The sequence below is a fragment of the Puma concolor genome, chromosome E1, assembly GCF_028749965.1.
Source record: "Puma concolor isolate L17-30 chromosome E1, mPumCon1.1.hap2, whole genome shotgun sequence".
In the NCBI taxonomy this organism is placed as follows: Eukaryota; Metazoa; Chordata; class Mammalia; order Carnivora; family Felidae; genus Puma; species Puma concolor.
In genome coordinates, this window is record NC_141680.1 from 49,642,768 (window position 1) to 49,660,113 (window position 17,346).

The 17,346-nt window shown below is 39.7% G+C and overlaps 1 protein-coding gene across 15 annotated transcripts in view; it reads right to left on the reverse strand.

Moving 5' to 3' along the window:
• Positions 1–17,346, reverse strand: part of BPTF (bromodomain PHD finger transcription factor) — a 149,804-nt gene that overhangs the window by 29,853 nt on the left and 102,605 nt on the right. For 8 of the 15 annotated variants that reach the window (XM_086687773.1, XM_086687767.1, XM_086687771.1 and 5 more), the window contains 9 exons: positions 16,403–16,527; positions 15,013–15,141; positions 13,103–13,253; positions 12,640–12,763; positions 10,879–11,125; positions 10,355–10,516; positions 9,986–10,137; positions 8,969–9,077; positions 2,735–2,952 (listed from right to left, as the gene is read on the reverse strand). In XM_086687773.1, the coding sequence (XP_086543899.1) occupies positions 2,735–2,952; positions 8,969–9,077; positions 9,986–10,137; positions 10,355–10,516; positions 10,879–11,125; positions 12,640–12,763; positions 13,103–13,253; positions 15,013–15,141; positions 16,403–16,527 (1,417 nt within the window). The remainder of the gene's footprint in view (positions 1–2,734; positions 2,953–8,968; positions 9,078–9,985; positions 10,138–10,354; positions 10,517–10,878; positions 11,126–12,639; positions 12,764–13,102; positions 13,254–15,012; positions 15,142–16,402; positions 16,528–17,346) is intronic. The other 7 variants (XM_086687775.1, XM_086687780.1, XM_086687779.1 and 4 more) reach the window with 3 other exon arrangements.

Below are 17,346 nucleotides of genomic sequence, written 5' to 3' on the forward strand. Positions count from 1 at the left end.
GAAGGCCTAGAGAACGGCATCGAAAGGAATTCAGATAAGCTAAAGTAAGAATATTTATTTGGAAAGACCGATGCTGTTTAGTGGAGAAAATATGAACTAATGACCCAGAGTTCCAGTCCAAGCTCTCCAAATGGACAGCCAGGTATCTGTCTACAAGTAACACTACTCCTCCAGATCTAAATTTCCCTACTATCTACAAAATAAAGGCGCTGAAGTGAATGACTAATGTCTCCACAAAATTCTGATTTTAAACCATCTTATATTCGTATTATTTTGTAATTTTCAAAGCATCTTTGTATATACTGTCTCGCTGGATTCTCACAATGGACTTGTGACTTCGTGGAGTGGGGAGAGAAAATATTACTATAACCTTATCACCAATTAAGAAACTCAAGGTTAGAAAGTTCAAGTCACTTGCCCAAAGCTAGAGATGAACTTAAAGGTGAGAAAAAATGAGGAACCCAGGTCTCCTGGTTTCACCTTTTCAGTACGTACCAGATTACCTATGGTGCGTGTCTGTGTGCACTGAAGGAGAAAAAGCTTAGGGTTTCGACAGGTCGTGAGGGTCGCTAATGCCCAGGTAGTTACCAAAATGGGGACCAGGAACTAAGAACTCTGAATGTACTGCCACTTCTGTCCAGGACTTGCTAATCCAGGAAAATTAACTACTAGGGACACGGCGGAGAGTTAGAAATCAAAGTAAAACAACCCACCCCAAATTCTCAACAGCCCAGGCTGACGCCACCAAGTTCATATACTAATGCACATATACTTGACTCATGAGTCCCTCGTTTACTCTTGCACATTCAAAAATGCATAAAACACCAAGTATAGTTTAAAAAATAATTATAAAGTAAACATCTATAAAATCAGCACTCAGGTCATTGTCGCCAGTATCCAAGAAGTCCCTGCTGAGATCTGCTCTGATCTGCGTTCCCTTCCTTTCCTCTGGAGGTAAACACTGTTCTCACTGTTATGGTATCATCACACTTCTTCATAGTGCGACTGCTTAAGTACAGACCTATCTGGGGTTACAGGTTCACAACTTCAAGAATGCCATCCATGAAAAACATGATGGGAACGAAGCTTCTCTCGACGGACAATGCAGCAGCCCTGTATCCCTATACAGCACAGCTGGTTTTGCCCGTTTCTGAATTTTGTGCAAATGGAATCATAATGTAAGTTTCATACTTGCTCCCTCAGCTCAACAATGTAGTTCTGTGTGGCCACGGTTTTTCACTTTCATTACCGTAGGACTACAACACAATTTATCGAACTGACAGTAGACAGACTTTTGGGCTGTTCTTACTTTTCTACTCTGGTGAACCATGCTGCTATGAAGACTCATGTTCATTATCCTGGTGCTCACGTGAACAAGAACTTCGTTAGGGAATACGGGAGAACTCCTGGACCAGAGGTATGCATATCCTCAACTTTGCCAGGTCACGCCTGGAGTCGTCCAAATGGCTAAACCAATTTATACTACCACGGTTGCACATGGAAGTGTATTTTGTTTCACGTCTTTGCCAGCTCTTCACCTTGACCAACATTTTAATTTATACCAACCTCTTATGTACACGGTTCTCATATCCATTTCCCTCGTTACCAATAGAGTTCAGTAGTTTTTTTGATTTTGGATATTTAGATTTCTTCTCTCCTTGTCAAGTTTGTATGCCCCCAACTTTTTTTTTTTTTTACTGAGCTTTGCTCTTTTGCCTTATTTTTAGTAATTCTTCATGTGTTTTGGATAACAGTCTGTTTGTGTTACTTTTTATAATGTCTGATGAAGTTCTTATTTTTAATGGAGTTGAATTTATAAATCTTTTCCTTTATGGTTAGTGTTTTTTGTGTGTAAGTAAGAAAGCCTTTCTTTCCTATCCTAAGGTTATGAAGGTGTTCTTCTCTCTAATCTTCTGAAAGTATTATACTCTTACCTTTCACAGGTAGGACTTTTATCCTCCTGGAAAGGAGTTTGGAAGTGAGGTAGTGGCCCAGTTTCACAGTTTTCCGTATAAATTCAATTGTCCCAGCACCATTTACTGGAAAGTCTGCTCCCTTCTCAATGGCTTGTAATGACATCTCTATCATGGAACAAGTGTTCACATAGGCATGGGTCACTTTTTGCATTCTCTGCTGCGCTATTCATCTCTCTGTCCTAGTTGCCTGCACCTTTCTGTACTAATGAGTGAGGCATTATCAAAATATTTTGATATCAGGTCATCATACAGGGCAAAGCCTCCTGTTCGTCAACAGTTTTATAACTATTCCTTCTCCTTTGCACTTCCATTTTAAATTTTTAAAAAATCAGCCTGTCAGTTTCCATAAGAAAATCTCCTTGATTTTTAAAGGAACTGCATTCAACCTACTGATTACTACTAGAACTGAGAACAGTTGAATCTTGCAAGGAAGCAGCTGATGTACTCAAGTCTTATTTTTCCAATGGAAATTGGTCAACTAATAATGTTTTGGTACTTAAGAGGATTATCCATCTGGCTGTTTTAGCTCACAGTCTAAGGGCTCTAGATGACTGAAACTGATTATATCTCGCCTTTAAGAAGTATTTTTGACTCTACAAAGCAGCCATTTCTTTAAAAAGTACATTTTAATCTTCTGAGAATAAGTACCTGTTTTTAAACTTACTGCAAGAGTAAAACGGATCACCTCTAGAGTTAACTAAGTGGAATTACAAATGAAAACTGGAAAAAGAGAGTTACCATGAAATGCCATTACTTACGTGGCCCTGTGTTAACTGAGTGAGTTGAGCCATGGTGAGCTTCACCTGTCCCTGTTGGGGACGAGGGGCCGGGGAGGGTGAAGGCTGCAGATTTGCACTGGATGTTCCCGAAGTTAATGCTTTCTGTCCTGGTGCTGAGGAAACTGCATTAGGGGTAGAGATCGCGGTGGAAACGGGTTGCCCTCTAATGATCTGGGTCACCACTTGCTGAGGGGCACCTACACAAACAGCAAAACGTTATGAATGCTTATATGCCCCCAGGCAGTCAACGCGTCAGGTGAAGGCACTCTTCTCAGTTTTCGAAAAGACTTATATGATGCCGTCAGCCCAAGGATGTGCTCAGACATATATCCACGCCCACAGTCCCACCTGGTTGCCAGTGAAGCTACTCTCGCTCAGCTCACACAGCCATTCCCCAGTTCCTGCTATCTGCAGGAGACTGAAAAAACAATATTCTTCCTGGGAGGCCAAAGCTAAAATGACAAGAGGGAAGACTGAAGGAAGAAATATATACCTAATAAGCCATTTTATAAGGCTGCCTTTCCTGAGGAATATTTAAAATAAGATGACAATCTAACATATGATGACTTCATATGACTTTTAAACATAACAGGACTATTCTGAACCAACCACGTTTATGAACGAGCTCTTCCTACAGCTTTTCACCTGTTTGGGAGAACCACGGGGTCAAGATCACTATATCCTTAGTATTAAGGCAAAACATTCAAAGAATGCATCCATAGTTCATTGCTTAATAAACATCTACTGGATGAATGAATTTTAATTAGGATGGCTCAACAGTCTCCTAAAAACTTTAATTCTCATTTAACTTGCTGAAACTGGAGGAAAAGACAGGTGGAATCCGCTGCCCCCTGCCGTGGAACAGTTGCTAAGAGTAATGATCTGGCAGCTAATTTTACATTTATAATGTCCTAATTCATTTTTAATTAGTGAATCACATCACATTTATGATGTTTTACATTCACCTTCTGTCTTTTGTTCCATAGGTGAATACATAGGTATTTCTGTATTTCTTTTAATGAATGGTGTTTAATATTCTTGCCTATGTATAACATTGAATGTCTTCTGCTATTCAAAATACCTTCCCCTTTATCTTTTAATAAATAATGCTATGGTAAAATCCCTGTTCATAAATTTTTATGCACTTCTAGTTCTTTCCTTAAAATAAACTCCTCTCAGTATTACTGCGTTTCTAGTAGGAACACAGTACCAAACTGAATTTTAGATAGGTTATCCCAACTCACATTCTCACCATTACTGAGATTCTATTTCACTGGACCCCTGGCAACCCTATGTACTATCGGTAAAGTACAATATTCCAGCAACCAGAAACGGTCTGATAGTATCATGGTATCTGAATTTCTTCAATTACCATAGAGGGTCAGCATTTAAATCCCTGTCAAGTCATGATGCTTCATTTGCGAGCTCTCTCTCCACACTCCTTCTCATTTCTCTACGTTTCCTACTTATTTATAGTTGATTTTTAGAGATTAAAGATATAAATTATAATTATATATTTTTCCTACTTTTTAAAAAATTTTTTTAATGTTTATTTATTTTGAGAGCGTGAGAGTGGGCAAGCAGGGGAGGGGCAGAGAGAGAGAGGGAGACACAGAATTCGAAGCTGGCTCCAGGCTCTGAGCCAACAGCACAGAGCCCGACGCAGGGCTTCAACCCACGAACCGTGAGATCATGACCTGAGCTGAAGTTGGACGCTTAACCGACTGAGCCACCCCAGTACCCCTATTTTTCCTACTTTGCATTCTGCCTTTTGTTTCTTTTTAACAAAGTTGTGTGTGTCTGTTTTCTTTATTGCAGCTTTAATTATTGCTTTTAAAATTTTCCTGCATTCTCTAATCAAATCTATCCTCCCAAGTAAGTGCTTAGTTACGATATATGTTGGCAGATGTCTAGCCAGCCCCCTCCCCCACAAAAATATAAACTGATTATTCTAGGATCATTTACTGTAAGTACTGTCTTTCTTTCTTGATTCAAAATGACAATTTTATCACACTGCAAATTCTCACATATAATGCCTCTTTAAGTGAGTCTATTGGTTTAGTTTCCTTTGGTGACCAGTGCTGATCCTGGTCGTGTATCATATGTTCCAACAACCAGCAGCGTATGTTCTCCATCATTACGCTTTCTTCTAAAACTTTTCTCCATTATTCTCTCCCATTTATTAACATGAACCAAAAAACAAAGTACATCATGTGAAGTCAAGTGCTTTAATTTGAGAACTTCTGGACCCCACATTATGTCCCTGTACTGCAGTTTGAGGAACAATGCATGAAAAATTACTTTACTTGATTCCCCTGGTACTGATATGATGTTATCATAAACACAAATGGATTAAAGGGTTGGTAACGATCATACGATGGTCATTCAGATGATCCCCAACACGTACATGGTTGGTTTGTTCTTAATATGAAATTTATTGTCAAACTGGTTTCCCATAAAACACCCAGTGCTCATCCCAACAGGTGCCCTCCTCAATGCCCATCACCCACTTTCCCCTCCCTCCCACCCCTCATCAACCCAACAACATGTACATGTTAATTTGTTTTGAGATAATGACCAAAATGCAAATTCAAATATTAAAAAATTGTTATGGGGCGCCTGGGTGGCTCAGTCGGTTGAGCATCCGACTTCAGCCCAGGTCATGATCCCACGCTTCGGGAGTTTGAGCCCTATGTCGGGCTCTGTGCTGACAACTCTGAGCCGGGAGCCTGTTTCGGATTCTGTGTCTCTCTCTCTCTGCCCCTCCCCTGCTTGTACTCTGTCTCTCTGTCTCCCAGAAATAGATAAACATTTTTTTTTTAATTTTAAAAATTGTATCACATCCAGGGAGTCTGTGGATTCCATTTTGGGAAAGGCTAGTGTGTGGGAGGAACAGGATAAGCCGATCGATCGGACCACAATCAGAGGTACGCTACACACATCCACCCCTCCTCCACCTCTCTGGCCACGATTCCTAGAATTCCTCCTCGTCTCCACTGGGCCTCACCAGACCCACTGGCCATCTGGCTTTTCCCTGACACACAAGACACACTCATGTGTAATTATGGATTTACGGACTCACATATGCAAGTCAAACACATAACTGAAGCTACAGAAGGCAAAAGGGAACAAAAGGCAAAAGGGAACAAAAGGCTCTGTACATCTTGCGATCACCCAATTTTTTGTTTTGTAAGTTTCTTATCATTTGTCATCTGTAATTGTTTTTCTCCTTTACATTAGTTTTACTGTTCCCTTTAGTTACCTGACAGCTAGTTTTGAACAATAACAGATACTGAATTTTACCAATTGTTGCTGCAGCGTTAAGTGAAATAATGAATCATACTTTCTTTTCTGGAGTAAGTCCTGTTTAGGCTTTAGAAAATTGACTTCAAAAAAAACAAAACAATGGCACGTGGGTGGCTCAGCTGGTTAAGCATCTCTCGATTTCAGCTCAGGCCATGACCTCACAGTTTGTGAGTTCAAGCCCCACATCGGGCTCTACACTGGCAATGCGGGGCATGCTTGGGACTCTCTCTCTCTCTCCCTCCGTCTCCCCCCCACCCAAATAAATAAATAAAATTTAAAAACAAAAACAAAACAATACTTTTTATTTCATTTTAGAACTGTGCTAAAATTGCAAACTAAACGGAAAAGATTTAATCTTTTCTGCCCCCTATTCCCTGTAACTACTTCTTATAAGAAAGAAATTGCTTCCTAATCACTTCAAAGAATTTTACCATAAAACCAGGGTCTAGAATTCTTTTTTGTAGGAAATCCTCTAGCAACTTTGCAGATTTCTTTCCTTGAGATGAGTCATCGAGACTTGAAATTTATAAGCCTAGTATACACTTCTGCTTCATTATTCAAACATATTTAGTTCCTGAATATGGATAGTGAAAATTCTCCAAGGTCTTTGTTTTTTTTTTTTAAGTTTATTTAGTGTGAGAGAGAAAGAGACAGCACGAGTAGGGGAGGAGCACAGAGAGAGGGAGAGAATTTCAAGCAGGCTTTGTGCTGTCAGCACAGAGCCCAATATGTGGGCTTAAACCCACGGACCAGGAGATCATGACCTGAGCTGAAATCAAGAGTCAGATGCTTAAACCGACTGAGCTACCCAGGTACCCCTCTCCAAAGTCTTATTAGAAGGATAATTCTACTTGATTAAAAAAAGTTCATTCTATTTTTATAGCACTTTTTCTCATTCCTAATTCTGTAAACCAGCATTTTGTTCCCCTTTCTCAAGATGAGACTTGCAAAAGAATGGTTTATTTTAATAACATGTGCCCTTTTCCATTTTCTTCTCTTCTTCTTCTTTCTTTAAAGATTTTATCAATCTCTACACCCAAAGTGGGACTTGAACTCACAAACCCCAGGTCAAGAGTCGCATGCTCTACCAAATGAGCCAGCCAGGCACCTTGCCCTTTTCTGTTTCCTAATTATTACTTGTATTTTATTTTACTTCCTCCTGTTTTCTTTCAAGACTTGTTTTATATATTTTTCTAAATGCTGATTACGACTTAAGAATGTACTGGGGTGGCTCAGTCGGTTAAGTGTCCAACTTCAACTCAGGTCACGATCTTGCAGTTTGTGAGTTCGAGCCCTGCGTCGGGCTCTGTGCTAACAGCTCAGAGCCTGGAGCTTGCTTTTGGATTTGGATTCTGTGTCTTCCTCTCTCTGCCCCCTCCCCTGCTCACACATGCGCGCTCTCTCTCTCTCTCTCAAAAATGAATAAACGTTGGGGCGCCTGGGTGGCGCAGTCGGTTGAGCGTCCGACTTCAGCCAGGTCACGATCTCGCGGTCCGTGAGTTCGAGCCCCGCATCAGGCTCTGGGCTGATGGCTCAGAGCCTGGAGCCTGTTTCCGATTCTGTGTCTCCCTCTCTCTCTGCCCCTCCCCCGTTCATGCTCTGTCTCTCTCTGTCCGAAAAATAAATAAATGTTGAAAAAAAAAAAAAAAAGAATAAACGTTAAAAAAAATTTTTTTTTAAAGACTTAAGAATATGGGTTTTGGTCTGTTTTGTCCTCCAATGTATTTTAATTGCCTAGGGTAGGTGCTCAAGTATTTATTGAATAAATTTGCCTCTGAGTTTAGCTTTGGCAGCATGACTTAGGGGCTACTTAATGTGCTTGAAACTATACATTTGATGTTTCCTTCACCTAAAAGTTACTTATAAAAACACCCGTTTTTAAATTTCCAAGCAAGTAAAAATTAGCAGAATAAGTTATTAACTTCTTGTTTTACTTTGAAGAATGTGGCCTATACACCTTCTACTGTTTGGAAAGAATTCATCAGGTTTTACTATGACTCATTATGTGACCATTTTGGTACAAACAGCCCATAAATATTTAAAACCAATGTGCATTCCTGAAGGTTGAACAGTTGACATGAAGCCTGTTTCTCGTCTACAACGCTCCTGCTAATCCCTCCTTCATATCAAATAGTTTTTGCTTTATACACTCCAATGTGATCTTATTTGGTTCCTAAAGTTCCCAAATTACACCTTCGTTGCAAGTTTTTATCTTTAAGACAATGTGAAAATCACAGACTTCTACTCTGCTCAATATTAGTAGGGTAATCCTTATCTTCCGCCCCCAAACCTCATCCCCCTTTCTTTCTTTCTTTTTTTGGTCTTTGCCCATCTTATTATTGTGTACCTTTTGTAGTAATTCAACTTTAGGTATGTTTCTCATAAATGTACAGTTGGGATTTTCTGCTCAATCTTTTAGCGTTCCGCTTTCAATATGGCAGCTTTAACTTATTCACATTAATGAAAGGCTGACACTGTCTCTGTAATCTTTTTTTTATGCTTTCCATTTAAATGCTTCTTAGCTGTTTCCTTGATTTTATCTCCGTCTTTTGCCAAACAGACTGTTGTCTTTCCTCATTTTCTTTATTCCAATGACTTGAATTAGTATATATTCCATCTACTAGAGGTTTTTAAAACATTTTTATTAAGCAAACTTGGATCTATTTTCTCTCATCGGCACAGCCAGAGATGAAACAACATCTATGAATGTACTCCACAATGGATTAGAAATTTAGTATGCTTTGAATACTCATTCACAATGCAGAGCAGTAACCACTATATGATCACAGCCTGAAGTATTCATCCAAATTAGTATTTTCTAGTATGTAAAGTAGCCAATACAGAGTATTACAGATTTCCCAGACTGGATGTTTAGATGTAAAATGAAAATGCTGGAGGGACGAATACCTGGCTGTACCATCACGGGTGTTCGAATAATTGCCTTTCCTAGTGTTGACTGTTGGAGTGGTGTTCTAATCACCGTCATACCAGGGCGGATCTGAGGCCCTGTGATTACCTATAAATGACACAAAGGAGAATGAATTAAAATGCTTTTAAAAGACTAAAAAAGCACGATGGACTTAGAACACAGTTTTTAAACATCCTATGTTGATAATTACATCTACAGAAATGACAAAGGCTCTTGGGCATTACATTTTAAATTATATTAAGCATCAGAATAACGATGGAATTCTGAGGGAAGAAAATTTAATCCAAATGAGATCATACAAAATTCTTTGTCACTGATATCAAGTGATATCTGGCCTACAGACCAGAAGGAAGGCACATGGCTCAGTGAAGCTCTGTCCTATAATCACCGCAGCTGTTCAGAGAAAAATGTTGGGTCGTGTTCTCCCTGAGGTCCAACACATATCTGTCACCCACAGCATACGAGATCGGAAACCAAATGTCCTTTCACAGTTTTAGAGGAGAGACTACAGAGCATATTGTTTTCAGTTTTACAGTTACGTCCAGAACATTTTCAAGTCTGCAAAACTTGAAACCTTTTCCATGATACCAGAGCCAAGGAAATGATGTATATAATACGTGTGCATGTCGGCCGATAACCAACGAGCTCTAATGCCACGGATTCTATTTTTCATTCCACTTCTCAGTTGCATACCAAGTTTCCCTCGGGGCTCCAATGCTGTCTGCTGTTTTATATGAAGGAATTTCCTCTACAGAATCCTAGAAAGCATTTCTTCTGATTCATAAACTAATATGCTATTATGCTGAAAATTAACATTTCATATATCATTTATGCTTAGATATATAACAGATTTTTTAAAAAGTCAGTACCTTGGCATAGATGAGTAAAAGGTAAAGGAAGATGAGCTAAATTAATCCTGGAAGGGGCCATTCTAAAAACTTCAACTTGATGTGGTTAATGCTTTAAAACAAAAGAAGTCTGTAAAGAATTCTTACTTGTGAAGTGCTTGTGGTTGCTCCAGAGCCTGAGGTATTGGGCCTAATTGTGACTGTTGCTGTCCTGGGCTGGAATGAAGTAAAGGTCTGCTGACTTGTACCTGTACTTGATGGAATGATACCCAGGACTTTCTGCTGTACTTGAACAACGCCTTAAAAAAAGATGAAGAAGTCATTAGCAACTGCCCCTTTCGTAACAAGCATCAGGTGTCACTGGGTTTCTGAGGAGAAACTACGTGTGGCAGGGTTTTATAGTGGGCTACATAGAATGTGAGGTCCAAGGACTGAAATCAGTGAAAAGGAAATGAAAAATAATGGCAACAGTATGATCTGGCAAATGTGAATTCAAACTCTTCACATTTCCCTTACCTCCTTGTGTTGCTGGCACATTTACAGCGACAATCTTGCTGTTTGCAGGAAGTGGCAGTTTGGTAATTACTTTTCCTGCCATAGTGACTGGATTGCCTGTAATTTGGAACGTCTGACCTGTGCTGGCAATGGTTGTAGCAGATGTGGCAGCTGTGCCGGTGGCTAATGGGGTATAAGACATTTAATAAGCTTTAGATTTAAAATAACCAGCAACGTAGTGACTTCTAGGAAGGGCACCAAGGCATGAAATGTGGCTCATTCTTGTCTTTTTAAGAAAAACATTCCTCTCCACTCAAAGTAAGTGAACTATGTAAATGTTGAGAGGGAAATAATGGAAGAGGGGAGTTTCGCTCATGTCATATCAGGAATATTATCTGTAACAAACCAACTGTGGCAGCTTGATCGCTCAATCAGCTGCAGGAAGAAAACAATTCTCTAAAGAAATGTTTCATCTCAGTCGGTAAACGATCGAAATTTCTTTTTCCTGAATGAGAGCAATCTTTTCTTTAAGAACGGTCGTGTACCTGAGTTTGACTGGCCTTGCTTAACCCACGTAGCGAAGGTCTGATGGAAGTTCTTGTTTTGCTGGAATGTCACTGTCGCTGGAGATCCAACTTTGGTAGTTAGTACCATTTTAGTTCCGGTTGTAACGGAGCCACTTATGGGGGCCACCATCACTTTAGGCGCTGGGGAGATGGTACTAGTCGTACTGTTCGTTGGGGAAGTGGTGGAAGCTGCAATTGCTGTAGGCTTCTGCTGTTCCAATCGTTTCTAGAAAAGTCAGGGAGAGAAGACATGAACCGAAACAGTTCCAAATAAAAACAATACCATTCTGCAAGAAGTCCACCCACTATTTCTCCAAATCTAAGAAACTGCACCAAATTTCTCAAATATTTTATTTCTGAACCTATGTATTTAAATTTGCCCTTCCATTTAATTTCTTGACACAGGCCAATATTTTTATGACTCTAAACCACACCTATTTTATTGAAAGTAGTAAGTCTTTCATTCAAAAATGAAGAACAATCAAATTTTTCCAACCTATACAAATGTCCAACCTTTCAGATGGCAAATAAAAGAAACACGGGTCATCTTATTGAAGACAGGAACACCTTGCGGCTCAGCGGTGGGATTTAGAGCACACAGCAAATGATGGGAACTGTACAACATTTCTGGTTTACTGTAGTGTTAATTTATCCAATTATAAAATACAGGTCAGTATTTAAATAATCACTATCCAAGTTGACAAACAGGCAAGCAAGTTGAAAATTATAAGAAAACATCTTTTCTAAACTTCTTATATTACTCAGTTTAAACATTTTTTTTTACAGAAAAAATATTTTAGACTATTTTACACAGGGAAGCATAGCCTGATTACAATAGAGGGTTATTAAAGCCAATTTGTACACCTTCCATCATAGATTGCTAACATGTCCTGACCTTACCAACATGACAATGTAAGCTTCCACATGTAAAAAAAAAAACATAGGTGCCAATGATTTCAAACCTGATGGCAAACGCTTTGTCATAATTATCTTCTTTAATGCTCAGACTGACCCAACAGAGTTGCTGGTATTATAACTTAAAGATGAGGAAACTGAGACTCAGAAAGACTCTGGCCTGGGCAGAGCTAGCTACTGCTGGAGGTGAGAGGTGTACTAAGATAATATGGCAATGCTGAACTATCTCCTGCCACTGCAAACTGCTCACCGGCGACATCACAGCCAGTCTCGACAGGAGTGCTTTTGTAAACATCCTATGCGCGTGAACAGAATGTGAGGTATTTCACACAGTTTCTCATTCCTCAGAAGAAAAGTTTAGTTTTGTATATTTAGAAATGTCATCTGATTCAATCAGTTAAAAAAAAAAAAAAAAGAGAGACAAGGAAACTGAACACATATTAGGTAGTTATTTCCTGAGGGTGCTGAGGATATGCCTTCAAAATTGGAAACGTTGACTGCATTTGTAAATAAGTATTTTAAATACATTTTTAAAAATCACACCAAACTCTTACAGAGTTTTAGTAGAATTTGCTTTTTCATAGACTACAGAGATTTTACAGATTGGAACTCTGCAGGAAAACGTATTTCAAAATTACCCTCAAACTCATGTGACACTGTGTGTCAACTATACTTTAGTAACAACAAAAAATTACGCATTGAATTTTAGATAATAAGTCAAACCACATGAATATATCAACACTGTTTTGGTGTGCTTTTGGTGTGCATGGACTTGGCTAAAAATGTCAACTCGCTGCCAGGTGGGACTAGTACCAACTCCCCCACCTGCCGGGCAGCCAAGCGCTGCTGTTTGAGGTGAGCCTCCATTTGGGCCTTGAAGTCCTCTGCCTTCTTCTGTTCACTAACCTTAGCCTGTTGCTCAACTGCTTGTGCCTTCTCTTTCTCCACTCTGCAGGAAACAAAGGAGAAATTTTATCAGAAACTACACTATGAGGCATTCGGCATCAAATATTAAGTGACATCTGGTTGACTCTCATGTTCTAAAAAGATGTGAAATTATTTCGATTTCAAAAATGAACGTTAAAAGGTAATTAGAAACTGACAAGTGGATACAACACATTAAAATTAGAAATAGGACTTTAATAAATGATATATAGCTAGCACTTAAAATCCAAAGGCGAAGTAAAATTAACTAGGACATACTGAATAAACTTTTAAGGTGGTAATTCTTCAATTCTGAAGTGATAAAAACTTCAAGTATCTGAGCACATGTTAACCGTTTCCTTACCTTTCAGCAAATGCCCTGATCTCCCATAATTCCAACTCTTCCTCTGCTACCCAAGTTTCGATAATAACAGGGCCAGTTTGCTTGGGCGTTTCCGGTCTCTTTGGCCGCAATGCACTCGATCGAAGGCCTTTTCTCTGAGGCGTAGGTGTTTCTTTGCAAAAAAAAATCAGAGTATTTTAAGCAATATAGCTTCTAAAATTGCAGTACTTCTGACATCTCCTCTTATATCATGAAAAACAAGAGTTGGCCAACTTTTTCTTAAAGAGCCAGATGGTAAATACTTTATATTGTGTGGGCCAGATGGTGTCTGTAACAACTATTCAACTGTGCCTTTGTTTTCGTGAAATGAGCCAGAGACCATACATAAGTGAGTACATATGGCTGTGGTCCAATCAAACTTTATTAACAAAAGCAGGTGACGGGTCAAGGCTCATGGGCCAGGTCTGCTCGCTCCTGATATAAAAGGCCTAAGAGCCTGTTACATCTGCCCGTAACATTCCTCCTGGCTTCGCTCCCCCTCACATGACTAATGCCTGTTCATCCCGCAGACCCCACCGTGGATACAACATTCTTCAAGAAGCCTACTGCGTTCCTCGCACCTAGTTGGGCTGAGTGTCCTTGCCATGTACATACAGCTCTGGCAATGTGTGTCTCCCCATCACAGAACTGAGAAGGGGAATTTGAAAGTTGCCAGTGTAAAGAAGGGATCAGAAACTACTACCTATAGGTAAAATCTCCTAATGTAAGATTTTAAAAAGAAAAAGCAGGGAGAGGCGAGCATTGAACCTTCCCATTTGTTCAGGGAGCAGGGAAGCAGCTGAAATGGCAGAAGGACCTAGGTTATCCAAAGTGATAAGGGCAAAGAAAAGTGACTCAAGGAGACTGCAGTGGTTTGAATCGAAGGCTCTAGGGTCAAGACTAAAGACTGGTCAGAAACTTGCCTCTTCCATCTGTTTCTCTGCCTATCGACTGAGCTACTTCTGTTCCAGGACAGCACTGTTTTAATTACTTTACTATTTATTTCATCATTCTACTAGGACAGGTACCCCTTATTGAAGTTCTTTTCAAAAAATCTACTCTCATTTATTCTCCAGGATAAACCTTTGAATTAATTCAATCAAATTTCAAAATTTAAATTTATACATTTTGGGACAGTTAACTTCTATTAAATAGTATGTTTGTATCTAAGGACAGCATTCTCTTTTTGCCCATTTTGTAACAGATTTTTTTCCTGAATGGTTTTACTGGACTTCTAAAATAATACTGATTTTAATCTATTTATAGCTCTTGAATCTGGTCACCTGACTGAACTCTTTCTAGCATAACAGTTTGGATGCTCGTGTCGTAGCATTATAACAACACTGTAACGTTTTCTCTGCTTCTTTGAGAATAGGGGCCACATCCAGTTCTTCCATGTCTTCGCTGTCTAATGTCCCCACGTAGGTGCTCCCTAAATGTTTCCTGAATCACTCTTTGTGCCTCTTAGATCATTTCTTCCCCCTGACGTTATTTCAAAACAGCTTTAACTCTTGAGCCAAGAAATGTTCAGTGACCACTCCTGCGTCTGATTCTGCAGCAGGTGTCAGGACTACAACAAACCAGACGGGCTCGGTGGCCGCCCTCTTGGAGCCGATGGTCTGGTGTCAATCACTGTTCCACAGCCTGATTATGAGAAGTTATTGTTACAGCTCTCTGTACCCCTCCCTGTGTTCAGCGCGATGCCTATAGGTATCACTGTGTGTCTAGTGGAATCTTGTTAACTTTATTGAGTATCAAAAGATATCTTCTTCAGAAGTTGAATGAAGAGATAAGGAAACAATTTTAATCCAATTTTAATTCGTAAAAGATGTGGCCAACAGGTCAGTAACAAAGAACATTCCTTTCCTTTCTATTTCCATTCTATTCCTTACCTTTTGGTGCTTCTGGAACTCCAATGGGGCAAATGATTTTCCGGATACAATATTCAGATCGAATGCCGTAAGGACCAACATCTCGCCTCTTAATTATCTCTGTCGTCGTGATTTCAGTTTCAGAGGTTTCTATGGTGATTTAATTCACATAGTATTAATAACCACCTAAAATAGAGACTAGAAAAGTACAACATCTGGTGCTTTAAGAAGGAGACACACATGGAGTAAACTTTTGAAAACATTTGATTAATTAATGACTTCAGGATCATTGCTGGACTGCAACAATACTGAGTTTCTTGCTCACTGAAAATTTCTAAACTGAGCTGTTTGGGGGCAGCTTGGTTTCCGGTGGCAAACAGTCAAAATAAATAAGAGAAGAGAGAAGCAGCAAGCATAGGGTTCTGGATGTCCCAGTTTAACTGATTTGTTCTCTGTAATAAGATCTTTTAAAAATTCAGACTGATTCACATGTAAGTGCCTCACCTTATAATTTAACCCCCCTTTCCTAGCCCCCAGTATCTCACAACATGTGCTACCAAACTTTAGCGAAGCTGTATTTTTTTTTTTTTTTCAACGTTTATTTATTTTTGGGACAGAGAGAGACAGAGCATGAACGGGGGAGGGGCAGAGAGAGAGGGAGACACAGAATCGGAAACAGGCTCCAGGCTCCGAGCCATCAGCCCAGAGCCTGACGCGGGGCTCGAACTCACGGACCGCGAGATCGTGACCTGGCTGAAGTCGGACGCTTAACCGACTGCGCCACCCAGGCGCCCCGCGAAGCTGTATTTTAAAAACACAAGCCATATATATATATTGGGTGTTTTTTTTTTAATTTTTTTTTAACGTTTATTTATTTTTGAGACAGAGAGAGACAGAGCATGAACGGGGGAGGGTCAGAGAGACAGGGAGACACAGAATCCGAAACAGGCTCCAGGCTCTGAGCAGTTAGCACAGAGCCCGACGCGGGCTTAAACTCACAAACTGCGAGATCATGACCTGAGCCGAAGTCGGACACTTAACCGACTGAGCCACCCAGGCGCCCTATATTGTTTTTTTTTTGATGGCGGTGAAGCACACATGGGCGCGAGCTGGGGAGGGGCAGAGAGAGACAGAGAGAGAGACAGAGACAGAGAGAGAGAGAGAGAGAGAGAGAGAGAGAGAATCCCAAGCAGGCTCCACAGTGTCAGCTCAGCCAGACGCAGGGCTCGAACTCATGAACTGTGAGATCATGACCTGAGCTGAAATCAAGAGTCGGACGCTTAACTGACTGAACTACCCAGGTGCCTCCCAAGCATTATATTTTAATAAATAACAAAAATGCTTAAAAGTAAATGAACTGTCAAGTGATTTTTCTCTTTTCAACTTAGACTAGAAAAGGAAAAGCCCTTACCTGTCCGTGTGGTCCCTCCTCCTGGAGGAGCCTTGGCTGCCATGTCATCCCATCTCAAGCTTGCCCACAGTAACCGTAACATAAGGCTCACTCCAGCTAAGGACTTTACAGTCTGAAGTCTATACCTGAAAGAAAAACCCAAGAAAAACGACATATGTATTGTGCACGCACGCGTGCGCACACACACACACACGCTCTATTATTAAACTGCAGGACTATTTCTAGTTCTCATTATTAATAGTTATAATACAATTTTGTAAGCACTTTGGCTATTACATGTCCCTTAATAAAACAACTTTCTTGTTCCTAAGCATACCATGCATCTAACAACTTAAAAGGGGTCCGTATGTCACTTCAAACGCCATATAAGTTTGTAAAATGAGCGTGTTTCATTGTAAGACTGATATGGCAAGAATTTATGAAGATTTTATAACGTTAAGCCTAATTCCAAAATATGTGCTAGAGAAATTTCAAAGGAGAACAAAATACAGAGACGTAATGGTGTTACTAAATGTGGTAAGAGTTTTGAAGGATAAAATCTTAACTAATTGATTTGTGCTGAAACAAACTGAAACTGTTTAAATTTTCTCAAAACCCAAAACGAAAAGACCCCCCACAAATCCAGTAAGACCTTTCCATATGAACAGAAATTCTGTATCCAAATGGTGGTTCTGGAAAACATGAGCTACTGGATGATGAATACCTGTCAATACTAGTAACGCTTTAACCACATTAGTAGCTTTAGAGTTCTACAACACAACGAATAATAAAAAAGGGTAATGCTATATTAGTTATTGATCAGGAGACAAAGGAATCTGTGTGCAGGTTTTTACTAAGCACTGTGTGCAAAGTTATTGAACATTTTAGATATTCCTTTGAAAATAATACTAAAGATACATTTCAAAACGAATTTACAATGGCAATGAATATTTTGTCCCAAAATG